Source organism: Lagenorhynchus albirostris, chromosome 14 (assembly GCF_949774975.1).
Source record: "Lagenorhynchus albirostris chromosome 14, mLagAlb1.1, whole genome shotgun sequence".
Taxonomy (NCBI): Eukaryota; Metazoa; Chordata; class Mammalia; order Artiodactyla; family Delphinidae; genus Lagenorhynchus; species Lagenorhynchus albirostris.
Window position 1 is genome coordinate 78,765,079 of NC_083108.1, and position 16,817 is coordinate 78,781,895.

The 16,817-nt window shown below is 46.9% G+C and overlaps 1 protein-coding gene across 2 annotated transcripts in view; it reads right to left on the reverse strand.

Moving 5' to 3' along the window:
* The window catches only part of CIT (citron rho-interacting serine/threonine kinase), a 168,929-nt gene that overhangs the window by 79,153 nt on the left and 72,959 nt on the right, over window positions 1–16,817 (reverse strand). For both annotated transcript variants that reach the window (XM_060121619.1, XM_060121618.1), the window contains exons 10-11: window positions 1,442–1,547; window positions 385–528 (exon numbers count right to left, since the gene is read on the reverse strand). In XM_060121619.1, the coding sequence (XP_059977602.1) occupies window positions 385–528; window positions 1,442–1,547 (250 nt within the window). The remainder of the gene's footprint in view (window positions 1–384; window positions 529–1,441; window positions 1,548–16,817) is intronic.

Sequence of the window (16,817 nt, forward strand, 5' to 3'; positions counted from 1 at the left end):
CTAGGCAATGGAATATTGATTTGGGACAGATTCAAAATACATTTTCTTGCACTTATTTGGGAGCTTGGTTCCTGAGGCTGACTGTGCTGGACACGAGGTGGAGCAGAGAGGTTGGGATGGGAGATGCTGAGACCCTCTGCAACGCCGTCTATGCCCGTCTCCAGGCTCCTACCTGGACTTTCTGAGCCTGATCTCAGGCCTCTGGGCCCTCACGCCCGGCTCCCGCTACTCTGCACATCACAGGTCTTGCTCGTGCGTCCTCCCTCTCTCTCCTCTCTGCCCCTGGCTGTGATGTGCCTCATGATGCTGTCACGAAACAGGATGAGACACACACGACGGGAAGCGCCCGCTCCGAGGGAAGGGGGCTTTGGGGGGAAGGCTCACACTGCACTCTGTGATGTAGGTAGCAAGGTCCTGCTCCAGGAGGGATCTCTGAGTCTCAGAGGCCTTCAGCTCCACCTCCTTCTGACTAAGCACAGCCTCCACCTCTGACACTCTCCGATGTAACCGGGTCATTTCCTGCTCCATCTGAAATAAACACAGCGACACGTTAAAAAGGCCCGGGGCGGGGGGCGGGGGGGGGGGTGTTCGTCAGGAGCAATCGCATCTCAAGCCGCCTCCGAGACCACCTGGTGGTCCCGGCTGGCGCTAACTCGCCAAAAGGTTGGGATGGAAATACCATGGTTTCTTCGCCTGGGAGCGCACAGGTCTTCGTAAGGGCAGTCACCAATGCTAAGTCACTCCTCTCATGCAAGGCTGGGTTCACACTCGATCACTTCTCTAACCCAGTGAGCGAGGAAGCCACAATCACCATTTTTTTCACCTGTTTGCTTTTTTTGGGTTTAGTTTGGGTTTTTTTTGCAGACGTCAGTTTAATTTTACCCCAAATCCATCTTGATCCCCCCCATCTCCTTGCAAAGATCTAGAGGACAAATCCAGGACAGGGCAAGGAGATATGGATTCGTCTGCACTCTTAGGAGTCCCAGGCAAGAAGTGACTCTTACGAGCTTCCAGAGAGCTGCCCCTGGGCAGAAACAGTGAGCGTTAAGAGACGTTGAGCATAATCAACACAGTGGCCGCAGTTACATAAGCAGGAGTTTTTAAAGACTAGGAAGAGAGACTTCGCATCACTCAAAGCAGATGGGATGCATCTCGGCCACAGGTGAGGACCCACGCCACCTGCCAGAAGACGCAGACATCTAGCTGGGTCATGCTGAGGAACTGGCCGCTTTATATCCAGGGCCTCCTCTGGTTAAGATTTAAAGGATTTACGGCAGCGTCAAGGCCCGAATTCATCTCCCTCTGAGCTGCCGGAGGCGCGACTTCAGCGCGGGAAGGATCAGGTGGCTCGGCGCCAGCGGCGGCCCCGGGCGGATCCCTTGGCATATATTGACGGGAGGCTCCTGCAGCAAGGAGGGAGGCCGGCTGCGGAAATAAATACCTTGTGACACTTGTCCTGGGAGTCCTGCAGCTCTTTGCTTTTGATGAGAAGTTTCTTTTCCATGGAGCTAGTCTTGGCAGGGGAGTCCAGACTTGACACAACAGACCTGGATGGAAGAAAACCAACGTCAAGGAGGCGGGTGGGTGGGACTGAAAAGCTGCATTCAGAAACTGTGGCAGAGTTTGGGATTAGCAGATGCAAACTATTCCGTACAGAATGGATAAACAACAAGGTCCTGCTGTATAGAGCAGGGGAATATATTCAATACCCTGTGATAAACCATAATGGAAAAGAATATGAAAAGGAATGTATATATATGGGTAACTGAGTCACTTTGCCATACAGCAGAAATTAACACAACATTGTAAATCAACTATACTTCCATAAAATAAATTAAAAAAAAAAAAGAAAAACTGTGGCAGAGACCACAAGACCTGCCAGCATCCTTGGCCATCAACACAGCTGGCTCAGGCAGCTTCTAATAACACCAAGGCCATGAGGCAGAGAGGTGGACAGGACCAAGAACTCTGGAAGCAGGAGCGCCTGAGTGTAAATTTAGTCACCGTTGACCTGAGGCAGTGATTCAGCCTCCCTGAGCCTCTGTTTCCATTTCTAGGAGGTAGAACGATAATAAAAGGACCTACCACAACAGGAGAGCGTGGGCATTAAGCACACGGCATTTGTGCTGATACGGCTTTATTCACTTACTCACTAAACGGATGTGTACTGTGCACCTACACTGCTCCGGGCACTGGAAGAGCAGTGGACAAGACAGACACGGTCCCTGCCCTCCTGGAGCTGACATTCTCAGAGGGCACGCAGAATGCATCAGGCAGACACACAAACTAAAAGGTTACAGATGTTGCCAAAGAAGGAAATGGGGTGATGTGCCATGGCAGAGGAAACGGATCAGGGGCCTGCTTCTCTGTGTGGTGACATCTGAGCTGACACCTGAAGGATGAGAAGGCGCTGACCTTCCAAAGCTCTGGAAGGAAACAAGCTCCAGGGAGGGGGTGGATAACGCCAAGGTCTTGACGCAGGACTGAGCTAACACATCAAGTGCCCAATGGTATCAGTTAACTATACTGACCAAATTGTTGTATATTCCATCCCCAAGCTAGCCAGTTTGGTTCTGTTTCATTTTACAGAAACAGCTAACACTAATTATGTTGGCTAAATCATGTCCCTCCACCAAGATGTCCACATCCTAACCTCTGGAACCTGTGGATCTGTCACCCCATGTGGCAAAGTGGACTTCGCAGATGTGATTACGTTAGGATTTTGAGATGGAGAGGCTATCCTGGATTACATGGGGTGGGGGGGTGGGGGTCCAACGTAACCACAAGGGTCCTCTTAAGATGGAAGCAGAGGAAGAGAGGAGAGGTGACGACAGAAGTAGGGTCACAGTCAGAGGGAGGCTGGAAGATGCTACACTGTTGGCTGTGGAAACGGGGGAAGGGGCCACAAGCCAAGGAAACTGGGCAGCCTCTAGAAGCTGAAAAAGGCAAGGAAACTGATTCTTTCCTAGAGGCTCCAGAGGGTGCAGCCTTGTACACCTTACTTCCAGCCCAGTAAAATTCATCTTGGACTTCTGACCTCCAGAAATATAAAGTAATAAACCTGTGTTGTTGTAAGCCACTAAATTTGTGGTCACTTGTTACAGCAGCCAGAGGAAACTCATACACTTACTGACCACCGATTCTGTATGCATGGTTCTGTCCTAAAGAGAGGCATGTTTTAACTCTTTAGTCCCCACAACGACTCTATGAGACATTATTCTCATTTTATAGATGAGAAAACTGAGGCCCGGAGAGCTTAAGTAACCTGCCAGTTAATAAATGGTTTCTGTTGGTCCCAATGGAGAACTGGGGTAGAGAGACTGACGATGCACCTGATATAACACTCAGGATAGTATCACAAAAATAATGTAGCGTGACCTCCTAAGAATGGGCTAGAAGGATGCTCTCTCCACAAGGACGTACTTACCCACACACATACACATAACTCACACACCCTGCCTCATTCCTAAAAGCAGTTAATTATGGGTGGAGGGACTTCCCTGGTGGTCCAGTGGGTAAGACTCCATGCTCCCAATGCAGGGGGCCCAGGTTTGATCCCTGGTCGGGGAACTAGATCCCACACACATGCTACAACTAAGAACTCCGCATGCCGCAACTAAAGATCCCGCATGCCGCAACAAAGATCCCGCATGCCGCAACAAAGATCCCGTGTGCCACAACTAAGACCCAGCGCAGTCAAAATAAATAAATAAATAATTTTGTTTGTTTTAATCTGTTTAAAAAAAAATTATGGGTGGAGATAACAGTTCTCATACAGGGCAGCTTCCCTCAGTGGTTGGCACCCTGGGCATGAACACTGGGACTGGTGAAGGGCAGAGCCACAGAAATAGCCAACAAAGGTTCTTCTGCACGGAGGGGCATGTGGCAGAGCCCACTGCTGCCCCATTGTCCGATTTTTGTTGCCTTAGTAACGGGGTTGCAGGAGCTGGTTGTCAGAGAGCACTTGCGTCCTACCAGCGGGTGGAAGTTCTGCTTTCCACTGCCCCAGACTACTTCCCTGCCTAAAAGAGGTCAGTTCCCTGCAGCAGCTCAGGTCTCTCTCTTCACAGCTCCCAGCCCAGTGACAGGGGGTGGCGTGATGGTGCTGGCTCGCTGTACCCCAGTGACAGCTCCCAACACACATACTGTAGGGCAGCCAAGTGAGTCAACACCCAGAGTCATGCAGCTCTGTTCAAAATCTGACCTTGCCACTCGCTCTGTGAGCCTCGATTTCCTCATCTGTAAAATGGGGATAATTCTCAACCTACTTCCAAGAGTGCTTATGAGGATTAAGTGAGATAACCCATGGGAAGTCCTTATCACAGTGCCTGGCACATCATGAGGGTTCAATAAATGTCAACCATCACTACTATCATTGTGGTTTCTATCATCATTACCTTTGCAACGGTGTGAGCAGCACATGCCTCGCAGGCCTAAAACCCTTGCTTGAAACAGTGAAACTTGGGACTTCCCTGGTGATCCAGTGGTTTAGAACCCGCCTTCCAATGCAGGAGACACAGGTTCGATCCCTGGTCGGGGAACTAAGATCCCACATGCCACGGGGCGACTAAGCCCACGTGCCACAACTAAGACCCGACGCAGCCAAGTAAATAAATAAATACTAAAAAAAAGAGAGAAAGAAAGAAAGAGTGAAACTCAGGGGGCTGAATTTGCTCCATGCTATTATTCACATTAGAACAAATGTTGATTATTCACAGAAATGGGCACCGGGGACTGAAATCCAGAAATAAATCTTTTTTTAAAATCTCACTTTGGGCTAAAAATTTTAACCAAGTTCTGCTCCTCTCACTGGCCTATTTTCTACCTAAATCTAGTCAAAACACATACAAACACAATTTTTTTTTTAACGTGAGATGAAATGGGTTGCTTGGCACAGCCTTGAGTTGCCTTCGCTATTTCCTTTATTCCTGATGTTATTCTGGTGGGTGGGCTAGAGAAGACCCGACCACCCAAGGAGGGAGGGATGATCCACAGACCGGGTCCCGGTCCTTCAGTCATCAGGAGTCACCCACACTAACACAAGTCAGGGATGACAAGAGGGGCCATGGCTCTCTGGGCCTGAGCACAAAACCAGCACCCTTGGAGAAGAACGATTACATGGGTGCACGATGATGGGACAGGAGGGGGCTCTCAAAACTTGATGACAGGTGGAGGGCAGGCTCCAGAGGGGTGTAAAGTATGCTCCTGTGGGTACAAAGCCCACTGCTTATTCACCCAAAAAGAGCCTTTCTAGGTCACCTGTTAACGGGGCCCAGAATCAGGGAGATGCGCAGCCCCCATCCGCTGACATGCACAGGAGACGATGCACCAGCCCCTCCCCATCACCGGAGTCCAACTCCCTCATTCTGCTATTTTGATGCTTGACAAATGTTCACTGTTTAGAAGTTCTAAGTATGGCAATTAAGTCTCTTCAGAATAAAGGTGCTAAAGAAATCTTTTTTTTTTTTAGAATAAATAAAAATTACATCTTAAAAAAAAAAAGCTGGGGGCTTCTCTGGTGGCACAGTGGTTAAGAATCCACCTGCCAAGGCAGGGGTCATGGGTTCGATCCCTGGTCTGGGAAGATCCCACATGCCGCGGAGCAACTAAGCCCGTGCACCACAACTACTGAGCCTGCGCTCTAGAGCCCACGAGGCACAACTACTGAAGCCCGCGCGCCTAGAGCCCATGCTCAGCAACAAGAGAAGCCACTGCAATGAGAAGCCTGCACACTGCAACAAAGAGTAGGCCCCGCTCGCCGCAACTAGAGAAAGCCCACGCACAGCAACGAAGACCCAACGCAGCCATAAATAAATAAATAAATTTATTTTTAAAAAGCTATGGTAAGTTTGCTGTAACTAAACCCAGGTTGTAGCAACAATCCCGTAAACAGTAATGGGATTGGAGGATGAGGCTGGGGGATGAGGACAGAAGGGGGAAAGGTCACTGCAGCTCTCTAGGATGACTCTGGTCTTCAGATCGGCTACACATTAGAATCACTTGAAGAGCTTTTTAAAAATTACCGATGTCAGCCAGTGAAAACACTCGTGTGACAGTATAATGGTGGATACACGTTATCATACCATTGTCCTTACTCACAGAATGTACACCACCAAGAGTGAACCCTAAATAGGGAGGTTCAGGGATTTTAACAAAGGCACCCCTCTGGGGGGGATGTTGATAACGCGGGAGGCTGTGCATGAGTGGGGGGCAGGGGGCATATGGTAAATCGCTATACCTCTTGCTAGTATTGCTGTGAGCCTAAAACTGTTCTAAAAAATCTAAAGTTAAAAAAAAGAAACTGATATCCAGGACCCAACCAGACCAATTAAATCAGAGACAGAAAGGGTGGGAGTGGGGCCTGGGTAACACCATTTTTATTAAGCTCCCAGGTGATTCTAACGTACAAACAGGCTTGAGAACCATGGTGCTAATGAGAACAAAGTACGCGTGATTTAAGGTCCAGGCATTTAAAACTCACAGTATGACCGCCCCCAGCATTTGGTTCCAGGTGGCACTTTGGTCAGGCCATTTAACTGGTGACTTTTGGTCACTCTTTCAGTGGAAACACAATTTTGAAGTTAATCATGGTAAGCTATGAATTGCAAGAAAATGTACAGATTTCAGACACTGATTAAAGAATATTCCTACTCCCTCCATTTTAATAAGTCAACTAAAATATGCCATTTCCATGAATTTCTATAAAAGAAATATACTAGAGACAGGTATGACTCAACTTGACGTATTTGTATTCTATTTATTTTTCATGTACACACTTAGGCCAATTCAATCACGAGTGTCAATGATAAGTAAGCTCTCAATATGTACTTCTTGAATGAACAGATTCCCCCCACAGTAGATATTATGAAATATTATCACAACTTACTTACTTTTTCTAGGATTTTCATTATCCGTCCTTCTGACTTTGAAAGCAAGAGCAAATTATTGCTGACATCTGTACTATTCTAGAATTGACTGCGATGTAAATCATAGCTTGAGAGGTCTGATCCAAAGCTGGCCTCAGAGCCACCGGACTATTACCAAATTCAGCACTGTCCTCTTCAAGTAGCAACTCTGCTGGTCTAAAAGCATCCTGAAAAGTACCATTTCATCAAGCGTGGTAATATTTAAAGAGCCGATGCTACTGTTTCTTTAAGAGAAGGAAAGTACAAAAAATCCTGTAATTGGTTGTAAATCTAAAGCTATCGGAGATGGGCATGGAATTGCTGTAAAGAAACTATTTCTGTTGACCCTGAAATGGGACAGAGTCTACCTGCTAACTTAAGAAAAAGTTGCCAGGGCTTCCCTGATGGCACAGTGGTTGAGAATCCGCCTGCCAATGCAGGGGACATGGGTTCGAGCCCTGGTCCAGGAAGATCATACATGCCGCGGAGCAACTAAACCCGTGCGCCACAACTACTGAGCCTGCGCTCTAGAGCCTGCGAGCCACAACTACTGAGCCCACATGCCACAACTACTGAAGCCTGCGCACCTAGAGCCCGTGCTCTGCAACAAGAGAAGCCACCGCAATGAGAAGCCTGTGCACCACAACGAAGAGTAGCCCCCGCTCGCTACAACTGGAGAAAGCCCATGCACAGCAACAAAGACCCAACGCAGCCAAAAATAAATAAATTTAAAAAGGAAGAATTGCCAGAATTCTGCTTTGTTCTCAAAATTCTCAAACTTCAACAGATACGGGCATACCTTGTTTTACTGTGTTTTGCTTTATCAAACTTAACAGATATTGGGATTTTTACAAATGGAAGTTTGTGCAACCCTATGTCAAGCAAGTCTATTGGCGCCATTTTTCCAACAGCATTTGCTCACTTCCTGTCTGTGTCACATTTTGGTAACTCTCACAATACTTCAAACTTTTTCATTATTATTATACAGTAAGTCCCCTACATATGAACAAGTTCCATTCCGAGAGCACGTTCAGAAGTCCAATTTGTTCGTAAGTCCAGCAAAGTTAGCCTAGCTACCCAACTAACACAATCGGCTCTATAGTACTGTACTGTAACAGGTTTATACTTTTCACACAAATAATACATAAAAAACAAACACAAAAAATAAAGAAAAGATTTTTAATCTTACAGCACAGTGCCCTGAAAAGTACAGTAGTACCAGCTACATCACTGCTGCTTTTACACTTGCTTCTGGACATCGGGGGCTTGAAATAAAGATACTGTACTACTATACTCTATACAGTACTGTAAAGTACACAAAAGCACAACCACTAGTAGAGGATGCACGTATGTGACAATGTACGCCAGACACGTGAACTAATTTATGTGACTGGACATTCGAACATACGTTCGCATCTTTGAAAGTTCGCGACTTGAAGGTTCGTAGGTAGGGGACTTACTGCACTTGTTATGGTGATCTGTGATCTTTGATGTTAGTATTGTAATTGTTTTGAGGCACCACAAACCGCACCCACATAAGACAGTGAACTTAATAAATGTTGTGGGTGTTCTGACTGCCTCCCCTTCCGGCCATTCCCCATCTCTCTCCCTCTCCTCGGGCCTCCCTATTCCCTGAGTCACGATACTGAAATTAGGCCAATTAATAACCCTACAATAGCCTCTAAGTGGTCAAGTGAAAGGAACTGTCACAGGTCACTCACTTTAAATCAAAAGCTAGAAATGATTAAGCTCAGTGAGGAAGGAATGTCAAAAGCCGAGACAGGCTGAAAGCTGGGCTTCTTCGGCCAGTTAGCCAAGTTGTGAATGCAAAGGAAAAGTTCTTGAAGGAAATTAAAAGTGCTCCTCCAGTGAACACATGAATGATAAGAAAGCAAAAGAGCCTTACTGCTGACATGAGGGAAGTTTTAATGGTCTGGATAGATGATTACACCAGTCACAGCATTCCCTTAAGCCCAAGCCTAAACCAGAGCAAGATAGTGATTCCTCTGATGGATCTGGGCAAAGTGAATTGAAAATCTTCTGGAAAGGATTCACCATTCTAGATGCCATTAAGGACATTTGTGATTCATGGGAAGATGTCAAAATATCAACATGAACAGGAGTTTGGAAGAAGTTGATTCCAACCCTCATGGATGACATTGAGGGGTTCAAGACTTCAGTGGAGGAAGGAACTGCAGATGTGAAGGAAATAGCAAGAGGACTAGATTTAGAAGTGGAGCCTGAAGAGGTAACTGAATTGCTGGAATCTCATGACAAAGCTTTAATAGATTAGGAGTTGATTCTTATGGATGAGCAAAGAAAGTGATTTCTTGAGGTGGTATCTACTCCTGGTGAAGATGCTGTGAAGACCGCTGAAATGACAACACAGGATTTAGAATATTACATAAACTTAGCTGATAAAGCAGCAGCAGGGTTTCAGAGGATTAACTCCAGTTTTGCAAGATGTTCTATTATGGGTAAAATGCTATCAAATAACATTGCACACTACAGAGAAATCGTTTGTGAAAGGAAGAGTCAATCAGTGTAGCAGACTTCATTGTCGTCTTATCTTAAGAAATTGCCACAGCCATCCCAGCCCTCAGCAAACATGACCCTTATCAGGCAACAGCCATCAGCATGGAGGCGAGACCCTGCACCAGCAAGAAGATTACGACTCACTGAAGTTTCAGGTGATGGTTTGCATTTTTTAGCAATCAAGTATTTTTTAATTAAGGAATGTACATTGTTTAGACATAATGCTATTGCACACTTAATAGACTATGGTATACCATAAACATAACTTTTATATGCACTGGGAAATCAAAAAAAATTGTGTGACTTGCTTTATTGCGATATTTACCCTACTGCAGTGAATACTGGGATACTCCAAGGTACACCTGTATTTTTTGACCACCTTCTATGAGTGAGTGTAAGATAGATAGATAGATAGAAAGAAAAGAAAAAAATATATATATATATATCCCTTATACATCAGGGAGAATATAAAAGCCCTGTGATCCCATAAGAGGTACGTGTGGACCAGTGGTTCTCAACTGGGGCAATTTTGCCTCCCATATGACAGGTGGCAATGTCCAGAGACTTTGCTGATTTTCACGACTGGGGGTGGGAGTGCTATTAACATCTAGTGGGTAGAGGCTAGAGATGCTGCTCAACAATTCTACAACCCACAGGACAACCCCCCCCCAAAAAAGAATTATCCAGCCCAACACGTCAATAGCGTCAAGTTGCAAAACTCTGCTGTGGAGGCTATGAAGTTAAGGAAGCCACAATTCCTGTCCTCAAAGAAGTAGCAATGTAGGAGAGAGAATTAATGCCACCACCTTTATTATCAAGAATAGCGCCCATTTATTGAGCACAACGTCAGGCACTGTGCTTGGTACTTTAGGGGTAACCTCACTGAATCCTCCAACAATCCTCTAAGGAGGGCATTATTATCCTGTGGCACTGAGGCTAAGGAACAGCTTACCCTATGGCCTCTACATTCTCCTATCAACCACATTAGGATGACTAGGGTACAGGTGATGGGCAGGAGAGCTGGGTTTTGGTTCAAAGTTGGGCTCTGCAACCCATCAAGTCATGGGAATCCCAACTCTGCTACTTTTTGGCTGGACGGCCTCGGACAAACCCAAGAAAACTGCCCCAGAGACTCGGAGGAGCGAAGTCAAAGAGGATGGGGAAATGGATCGTGCAAGGGAAGGTAGCTTCTACCCGTGACTAGCTGTGTGCAATGCTGGGAGGGCGACTCCAAGGCCGGGACAGCCTGGGTACCCAAGAACATCCATATGCCAGGTCAGTCCACAGCCACCCCCCAGAAACGGCTCAACTCACGCACGAGAGCAACTCTTCCTCCATCACTTAGTGGCTCGGGGGGTAATTAAATAGGACAGTACAGATTTTACAGGTCCAGGCTGGTTCACGCTCTGGGCTTGATGAGATGCAGTACAATGAGGATGCTAACAAAAGAATATGCAGCCTGCCCACACATTGCTTGCCTACTCCTCCTGGCTGCATCTTTGATACACAGCCCGTTGTCCCCATGGAGAGAAAAGGCACTTCTGAGCAGCGGGTGCATGCAGCCACCCACCCACACACAGCAGTGCTGTCTCTTCAAGCACAAAGCCAAGTTTGGGTTTTCCTTTTTTTTCCAGCTTCTATTTTCTAGAAAAATTTACTCCGAAATCAACATCTCTCCCTGATATACACATGTGCTTTATAATTATAGAGGTCCAAAGAGTATTAATAGAGGTAATGGTATATGACACAGAGGGAATGTGGGGCTTGGTCGTTACTGCTGCAGCAGAAAGAACGTTTTCTTAAAATGTGTTCGATGTGACCTAAAAATTGCTTTTACATGTAACCTCAACGTTTAAGGAAAAATGACAAGATGCAGTTTTTTCAATGTCTATAAATAACTCCCATAACTCAAAAACAATGTCCTTAATAAAGCTATCAATAGAATACATCATATCAAAAGAGAATACAATCTGTATTTCCAACCTAAAAGAAGGTACATGTGCTGAGTTCTCTCTATCACTACGGTAATAACTAAGATCATGCTTAAGCATCAAGCCATCCATTTATTTCCTTAGGAAGAGAATCCCAAGCCTGCAAGACATGCCTCCACATCACAGATCACATCGATCACAAATCACAGATATTCTTGAGATAACCAAGAATGGATACTTGGAGGCTAAAATGAGGGAATCGAAATTAGCTCAGTTGAGAGCTCTACCTTAATTGTGGCCAACGGCACTAAAAATACACGCAAGCGCAAGATGTAATATGGTGCAAAAAATAAAACACTCATCAGCATTCTGTTCCAAAAATATATTGGCTTTTAAGATTGAGCATTCTGAAATTTATGAACTAACTTTATAAGCCCGTTTAAAAATACACACTGGTGTCCATCATGAACACTTGGAAATACAGTAGTCCCCCCGATCCACAGTTTCACTTTTCATGGTTTCATATACTCATGTCAACTGTGGCCCAAAAATATTACATGGAAAATTCTAGAAATAAACAATTTATAAGCTTTCAATTGAGCACCGATCTGAGCAGCATGATGAAATCTTGCGCTGCCCTGCTCTGTCCCACCTGGGACGTTATTCATCCCTTTATCCAGCCTATCCATGCTGTATACGCTACCGGCTAGCCAAGATACAGTTATCGGATTGACTGTCGAAACATCGCAGTGCCTGTGTTCATTATTATACTTAATAATGGCCCCAAAGCCCAAGAGTAGTGATGTGGCAATTCTGATACCCTTTTACTGTGTCTAATTTGTAAATTAAACTTAATCATAGGTATGTAGGTATGTATAGGGAAAAAAGTATATAGAGAGGGTTCGGCACTACACGCTGTTTCAAGCATCCATTGGGGGTCTTGGGACATGTTCCCAGAAGGTAAGGGGGGACTACTGCCCCAAAAATACGGCTCTTCTAAAAAGCTTCTGAATCTAGCTAGCTTTGGGGCACCTCCTTGCCAACCCACACACACACCACATACACACACACACAGAGCAGTGGTCTCCAGCTGAATAAGAACATATGCTTTGGAATGACTCAAGAATCATGTATTAAAACTCACGCTATTAATTAAAGTACAGTTACGTGATTTCTAATACAGTCCCCACCTCTAAGCCAGTGCCTAGCTTTGCAGGTTAATTTCACTGGTATACCACCACCTCTTGCCTGGATGGCTGCAGTAACTTAACCCATCTCCCTGAAGCCGACTCTTGTCATCCTGCTGTCCACCACACCGTGATCAGAGGGCCTCTCTGTACCATGAGAACCAGACCCTCCACGTCCCTACTCAAAATCCTGCAAAGGCTTCCTGCTCATTGCAAATAGAGCAAAATCCAAAACCAAAGGCCCTGCCTACCTCTTCTCGGACCACTTCCCCCGTGCAACCGGAAGCTCTGGCTACTCCAACGTGCTTTCTGGACACCCACTGGACACCCATGGGCTAGTGCCAGCCTCAGGGACTAAAGTGCTGGTTCCCAGCCATTGCCCACCCAGGTTCAGATTTCTTCAGAGCACTTCCCACCATCTGAAAAACGTCTTACCCATGAACTTACTTATCCTCTGTCTCCCTGCACAGAATGTTAGCCTCCCAAGGGCAGGGACCTTATCTATCTTGCTCAGTCATGCCACAAGGCTTAGAACTACATGTTTTACAATGAACGAATGAATGAATGTGCCAAGCACTTCTGTGCCCCAGGCAGTCTCAGTTTAAAGGTCACAGTGGGACAAAGAGTTCCAAAATAAGAAGTGAGCTGAATCAATGCTGACTTGAGAAAGCGCTCTGGCCCTCACACGGGAAATGCTCAGTATTGGTTCTGGATGGCACTGTCACAATGACACACATGCTGTCCCATCCAGGGGACGCTCAAGCACTGGAGGGTGGGTGGGAGTACGTGACCTCCAGGCTGGCCACGGCACACGTCCACCTCCCCCAGCACCGAGTTCCAGACCCCGCTGGAACTAGGTCCTATCAGGAGCCTGCAGTGTGTTTTACAGAAGGTATAGCCAACCAACACATCACAGACTCCATTCTGAGCAAAAAATTGGATAGAGACATTAGGAAATCTGTCAGGCACCCCCACGGAGCCTGATTCTCTCAATGGGCAGAAACCAGCAAGATGTCTTTATAAAGAGGAGCGGGGAAGAAAAGAGACTCAAAAGCACCCCTGGGCCCATCTTCACCCCTAAATAACAACAACAAATATGAAATGAACACCCACTCTGCTCCCGGCACTAACACTACATGCTCTGCGTGACCCCACGATAAACCCAGCAGGTTGGCACGAATAACCCCCACTTTATACGTAACGGAAGTGATGCTGAGAGGTCAAGTGCCTTGTTTGCACGGCTAGTGAGGCAAGGAGCCTTGACTTGAACCTACATCTGCCTGGTCCCAAAGCCTAGACTTGCAACATTCCGTCCCCCAAAACAAAGAATGCTTGTATCAGCTCTAAAGTTAAAAGCTGGAAAAGTTGGCCATCAACTGCCACACGCATGGCGAGTGAACTTAAGAAGTAACCCAAGCGGGCTTCCCTGGTGATGCAGTGGTTAAGAACCTGCCTGACAATTCAGGGGACACGAGTTTGAGCCCTGGTCCAAGAAGATCCCACATGCCGTGGAGCAACTAAGCCCGGACGCCACAACTACTGGGCCTGCAATCTAGAACCCGCAAGCCACAACTACTGAGCCCACGTGCCACAACTACTGAAGCCTGCATTCCTAGAGCCCGTGCTCCACAACAAGAGAAGCCACCGCCTGCACACTGCAACGAAGAGTAGCCCCCACTAGCCGCAACTTGAGAAAGCCCGCGTGCAGCAACGAAGACCCAACGCAGCCAATAAATAAATAAATGTTCCTTAAAAAAAAAAAAAAAAGAAGTAACCCAAGCTTCTTGATCAGTTTCCTTGTCTGTAAAACAACGGGTTACCACTGGGATTAAATGAGAATGTTCATCAAGCCCTTAGAGTAGTGTCTGGTACAGTGAGTTCTCAGTAAAGTCATCTCCTTCGCCTTTATTATTAGGCTAGTCCGTCGATCCTGCACAGTCTAGCAGAGTCAGGATTGTTAGAGGCAGGGCAATGTAGTGGTCCAGGCTATGGGTCTAAGTCTCAGATCTGTTACTACCTGCAAAACCTCAGGCAAGTAACCTAACCCTGCTGAGCCTCAGAGTCCTCCTCTGTAAAATGAGGATAATACCAGCTACCTCATACAGTTATGGTGAGATTGTGACGACTTAATGAGACAACTCACGTGAAGGGGCATTCGGCACAGTGCTGGGCGCACAGGAAGTACTCAAGAGACGACAGCGTCCATGAGCAGCTGTATAAACTGTGCAGAAGAATTGGAATAATCCCTGGCCACTTCTAGTTCAATCTGACAAATGTTCACTGAAGGCCTGCCAGAGGCAAGGCTCCGCTGCATGCAAAGTGTGGAAGACACCATCCCCAACCTCGATGAGCGCTGAGCAGCTGGGCCAGACACAGGGCACAAGGAGGAGGGGTGAGTGAGAAGGCAGGCTGGGGTCTTGGCACACCAGGCTTGAACACCCAGCTCAGGAGTGGTCATTAATTCTGTGCACATCGTGATGCTACTGAAGGGCTGAGCAGGAAAATGACATCATCCAACATGTGCTTTGGGAGAATTCCACCCTCTGTAGAGAATGGATTAGACCGGGGGAAACGGGAGGCAGATGAATCAGGCAGGAGGCTACTGCAGTAGTCCAGAACTCAATGAGGGGTGGCGGTGGGGACAGAAACCCGGGCGTACACGCAAGAGGCACAACTTCGAAAACTCGGCAACTGATGAGATGGTGGGGGAGATGAAAAATAGCTTAAGATGACTCCGTTTCCTTGCCTGGAAAGGAGAGAAAGCGGTAGTTGCTTAAATGAAATGAGGAAAACTAAAATGGCACCGAGTGGCTTACTGAGTGAGCGCGAGTCTGTGCTGGGAACAGGGGTGGAGAGACGCTGGTAGGACATTCTGGTGATGATGAGCAGGGCACAGTGGGAGGAAGGCCATGGTGCGGAGGAAGGCCATGGGGAAGTGAGAGTGACAGTCAATGGACTCAATGAGATCACCCCGAACAGGCTAAAAAAACAACTAAGGTGGAGCTTTAGGGGATGGTGCAACATCTCAAGGGCGGCCTGAAACAGACACGGAACAGGGAGAACAGCAGTCAGAGAGGAAGGAGGGAAAACCAAGTTTCCATAACGTGGAAGAGAAGAAAGGAGAAAGTTTCAAGACACTCGTGGCAACTAATGGTATCATGTGGTGGGGTGGCAACCACTAAACACAGTGGCTGGGTGGAATCCGTGGCTTCTGAGAGTGATTTTCATAGAGTTGGAGAGGCTGGAAAAGAGGCATTGAGGGTAGGCTATTCTTTCAGGAAGTTCGTCAGAGAAAGGAAGGTGAGAGAGGTCAGGAGACTCAAGACAAGTAAAACAGAGAGAACCGAGAGAAATTCACTTCGGGGAAGGGACGCTTGCCAAACTGGCACCGAGACTGGGAACACGCAGCACCAGTTAGCCAATTACTGTCTTCTTAAGGGATCCGAGGCAACCATGCGAATCAGCATGTGTAGACCAGCAAAAAGAGGCAGATCTTCTGGAGCCTAATCCTCAGGACTGGGCTGGTAGCGCTTGGATCGGATTTCCTAAAGGTACCTTTAAGACACATGAGAAGGCGGCAGAATGGTCCTGCCAGGCCTGCGAGGCGAGCACACACAGTCTAAATAGAGAACAGAATAAGGCAAGAAGAACAAGATGTGCTTGACTTAGAGAAGAAATTGAGCAAGAGGAGAAAACCCCACAAAATATACAGAGGCGAGTCTTAGGCACCTGGTCGGGATGACCGTGGGGTGGAAACAGCATGGGGCACTTAGGGCAGTGTCCACGGGCAGGAGCTGGGGAAGGTTTTGTAACTGATTTGGGAGGTACAGACGATGCATACCTTTGGGAACCAGAGCAGATTCTGCTACTGTTCAAACAATCAAAACACAGGTGAGGCTGTTTGCCATAGGGATCTGTAGGCAGTGCGCACAATGACAGACAGCCTTGGGCTGGAGGTGGAAAGGAACAGAGTTTTTAAGGGAAGATCACCCCCCCACCCCCAAGTATTTCAGTGAAAAGTAAGAAGGACTGATGGGAGAGTTCAGGCCATCTTCCGCTGGAATAAGTCCTCCCGGCATGGACGGTGGGAAGCAGTGAAGTACAAAACGTAGACATCAACAGACACGGGTCTCAGACTCGTCAACAAATTGAGAGCTGCGGCCATAAAAATGACTTGAATCGATCCACCCAGTGCTTACTGAGTGGCTTGTCTATGATAGGCCTGAAGGGATAGTGGAAGGCAAGGTCAATGCAGTCCC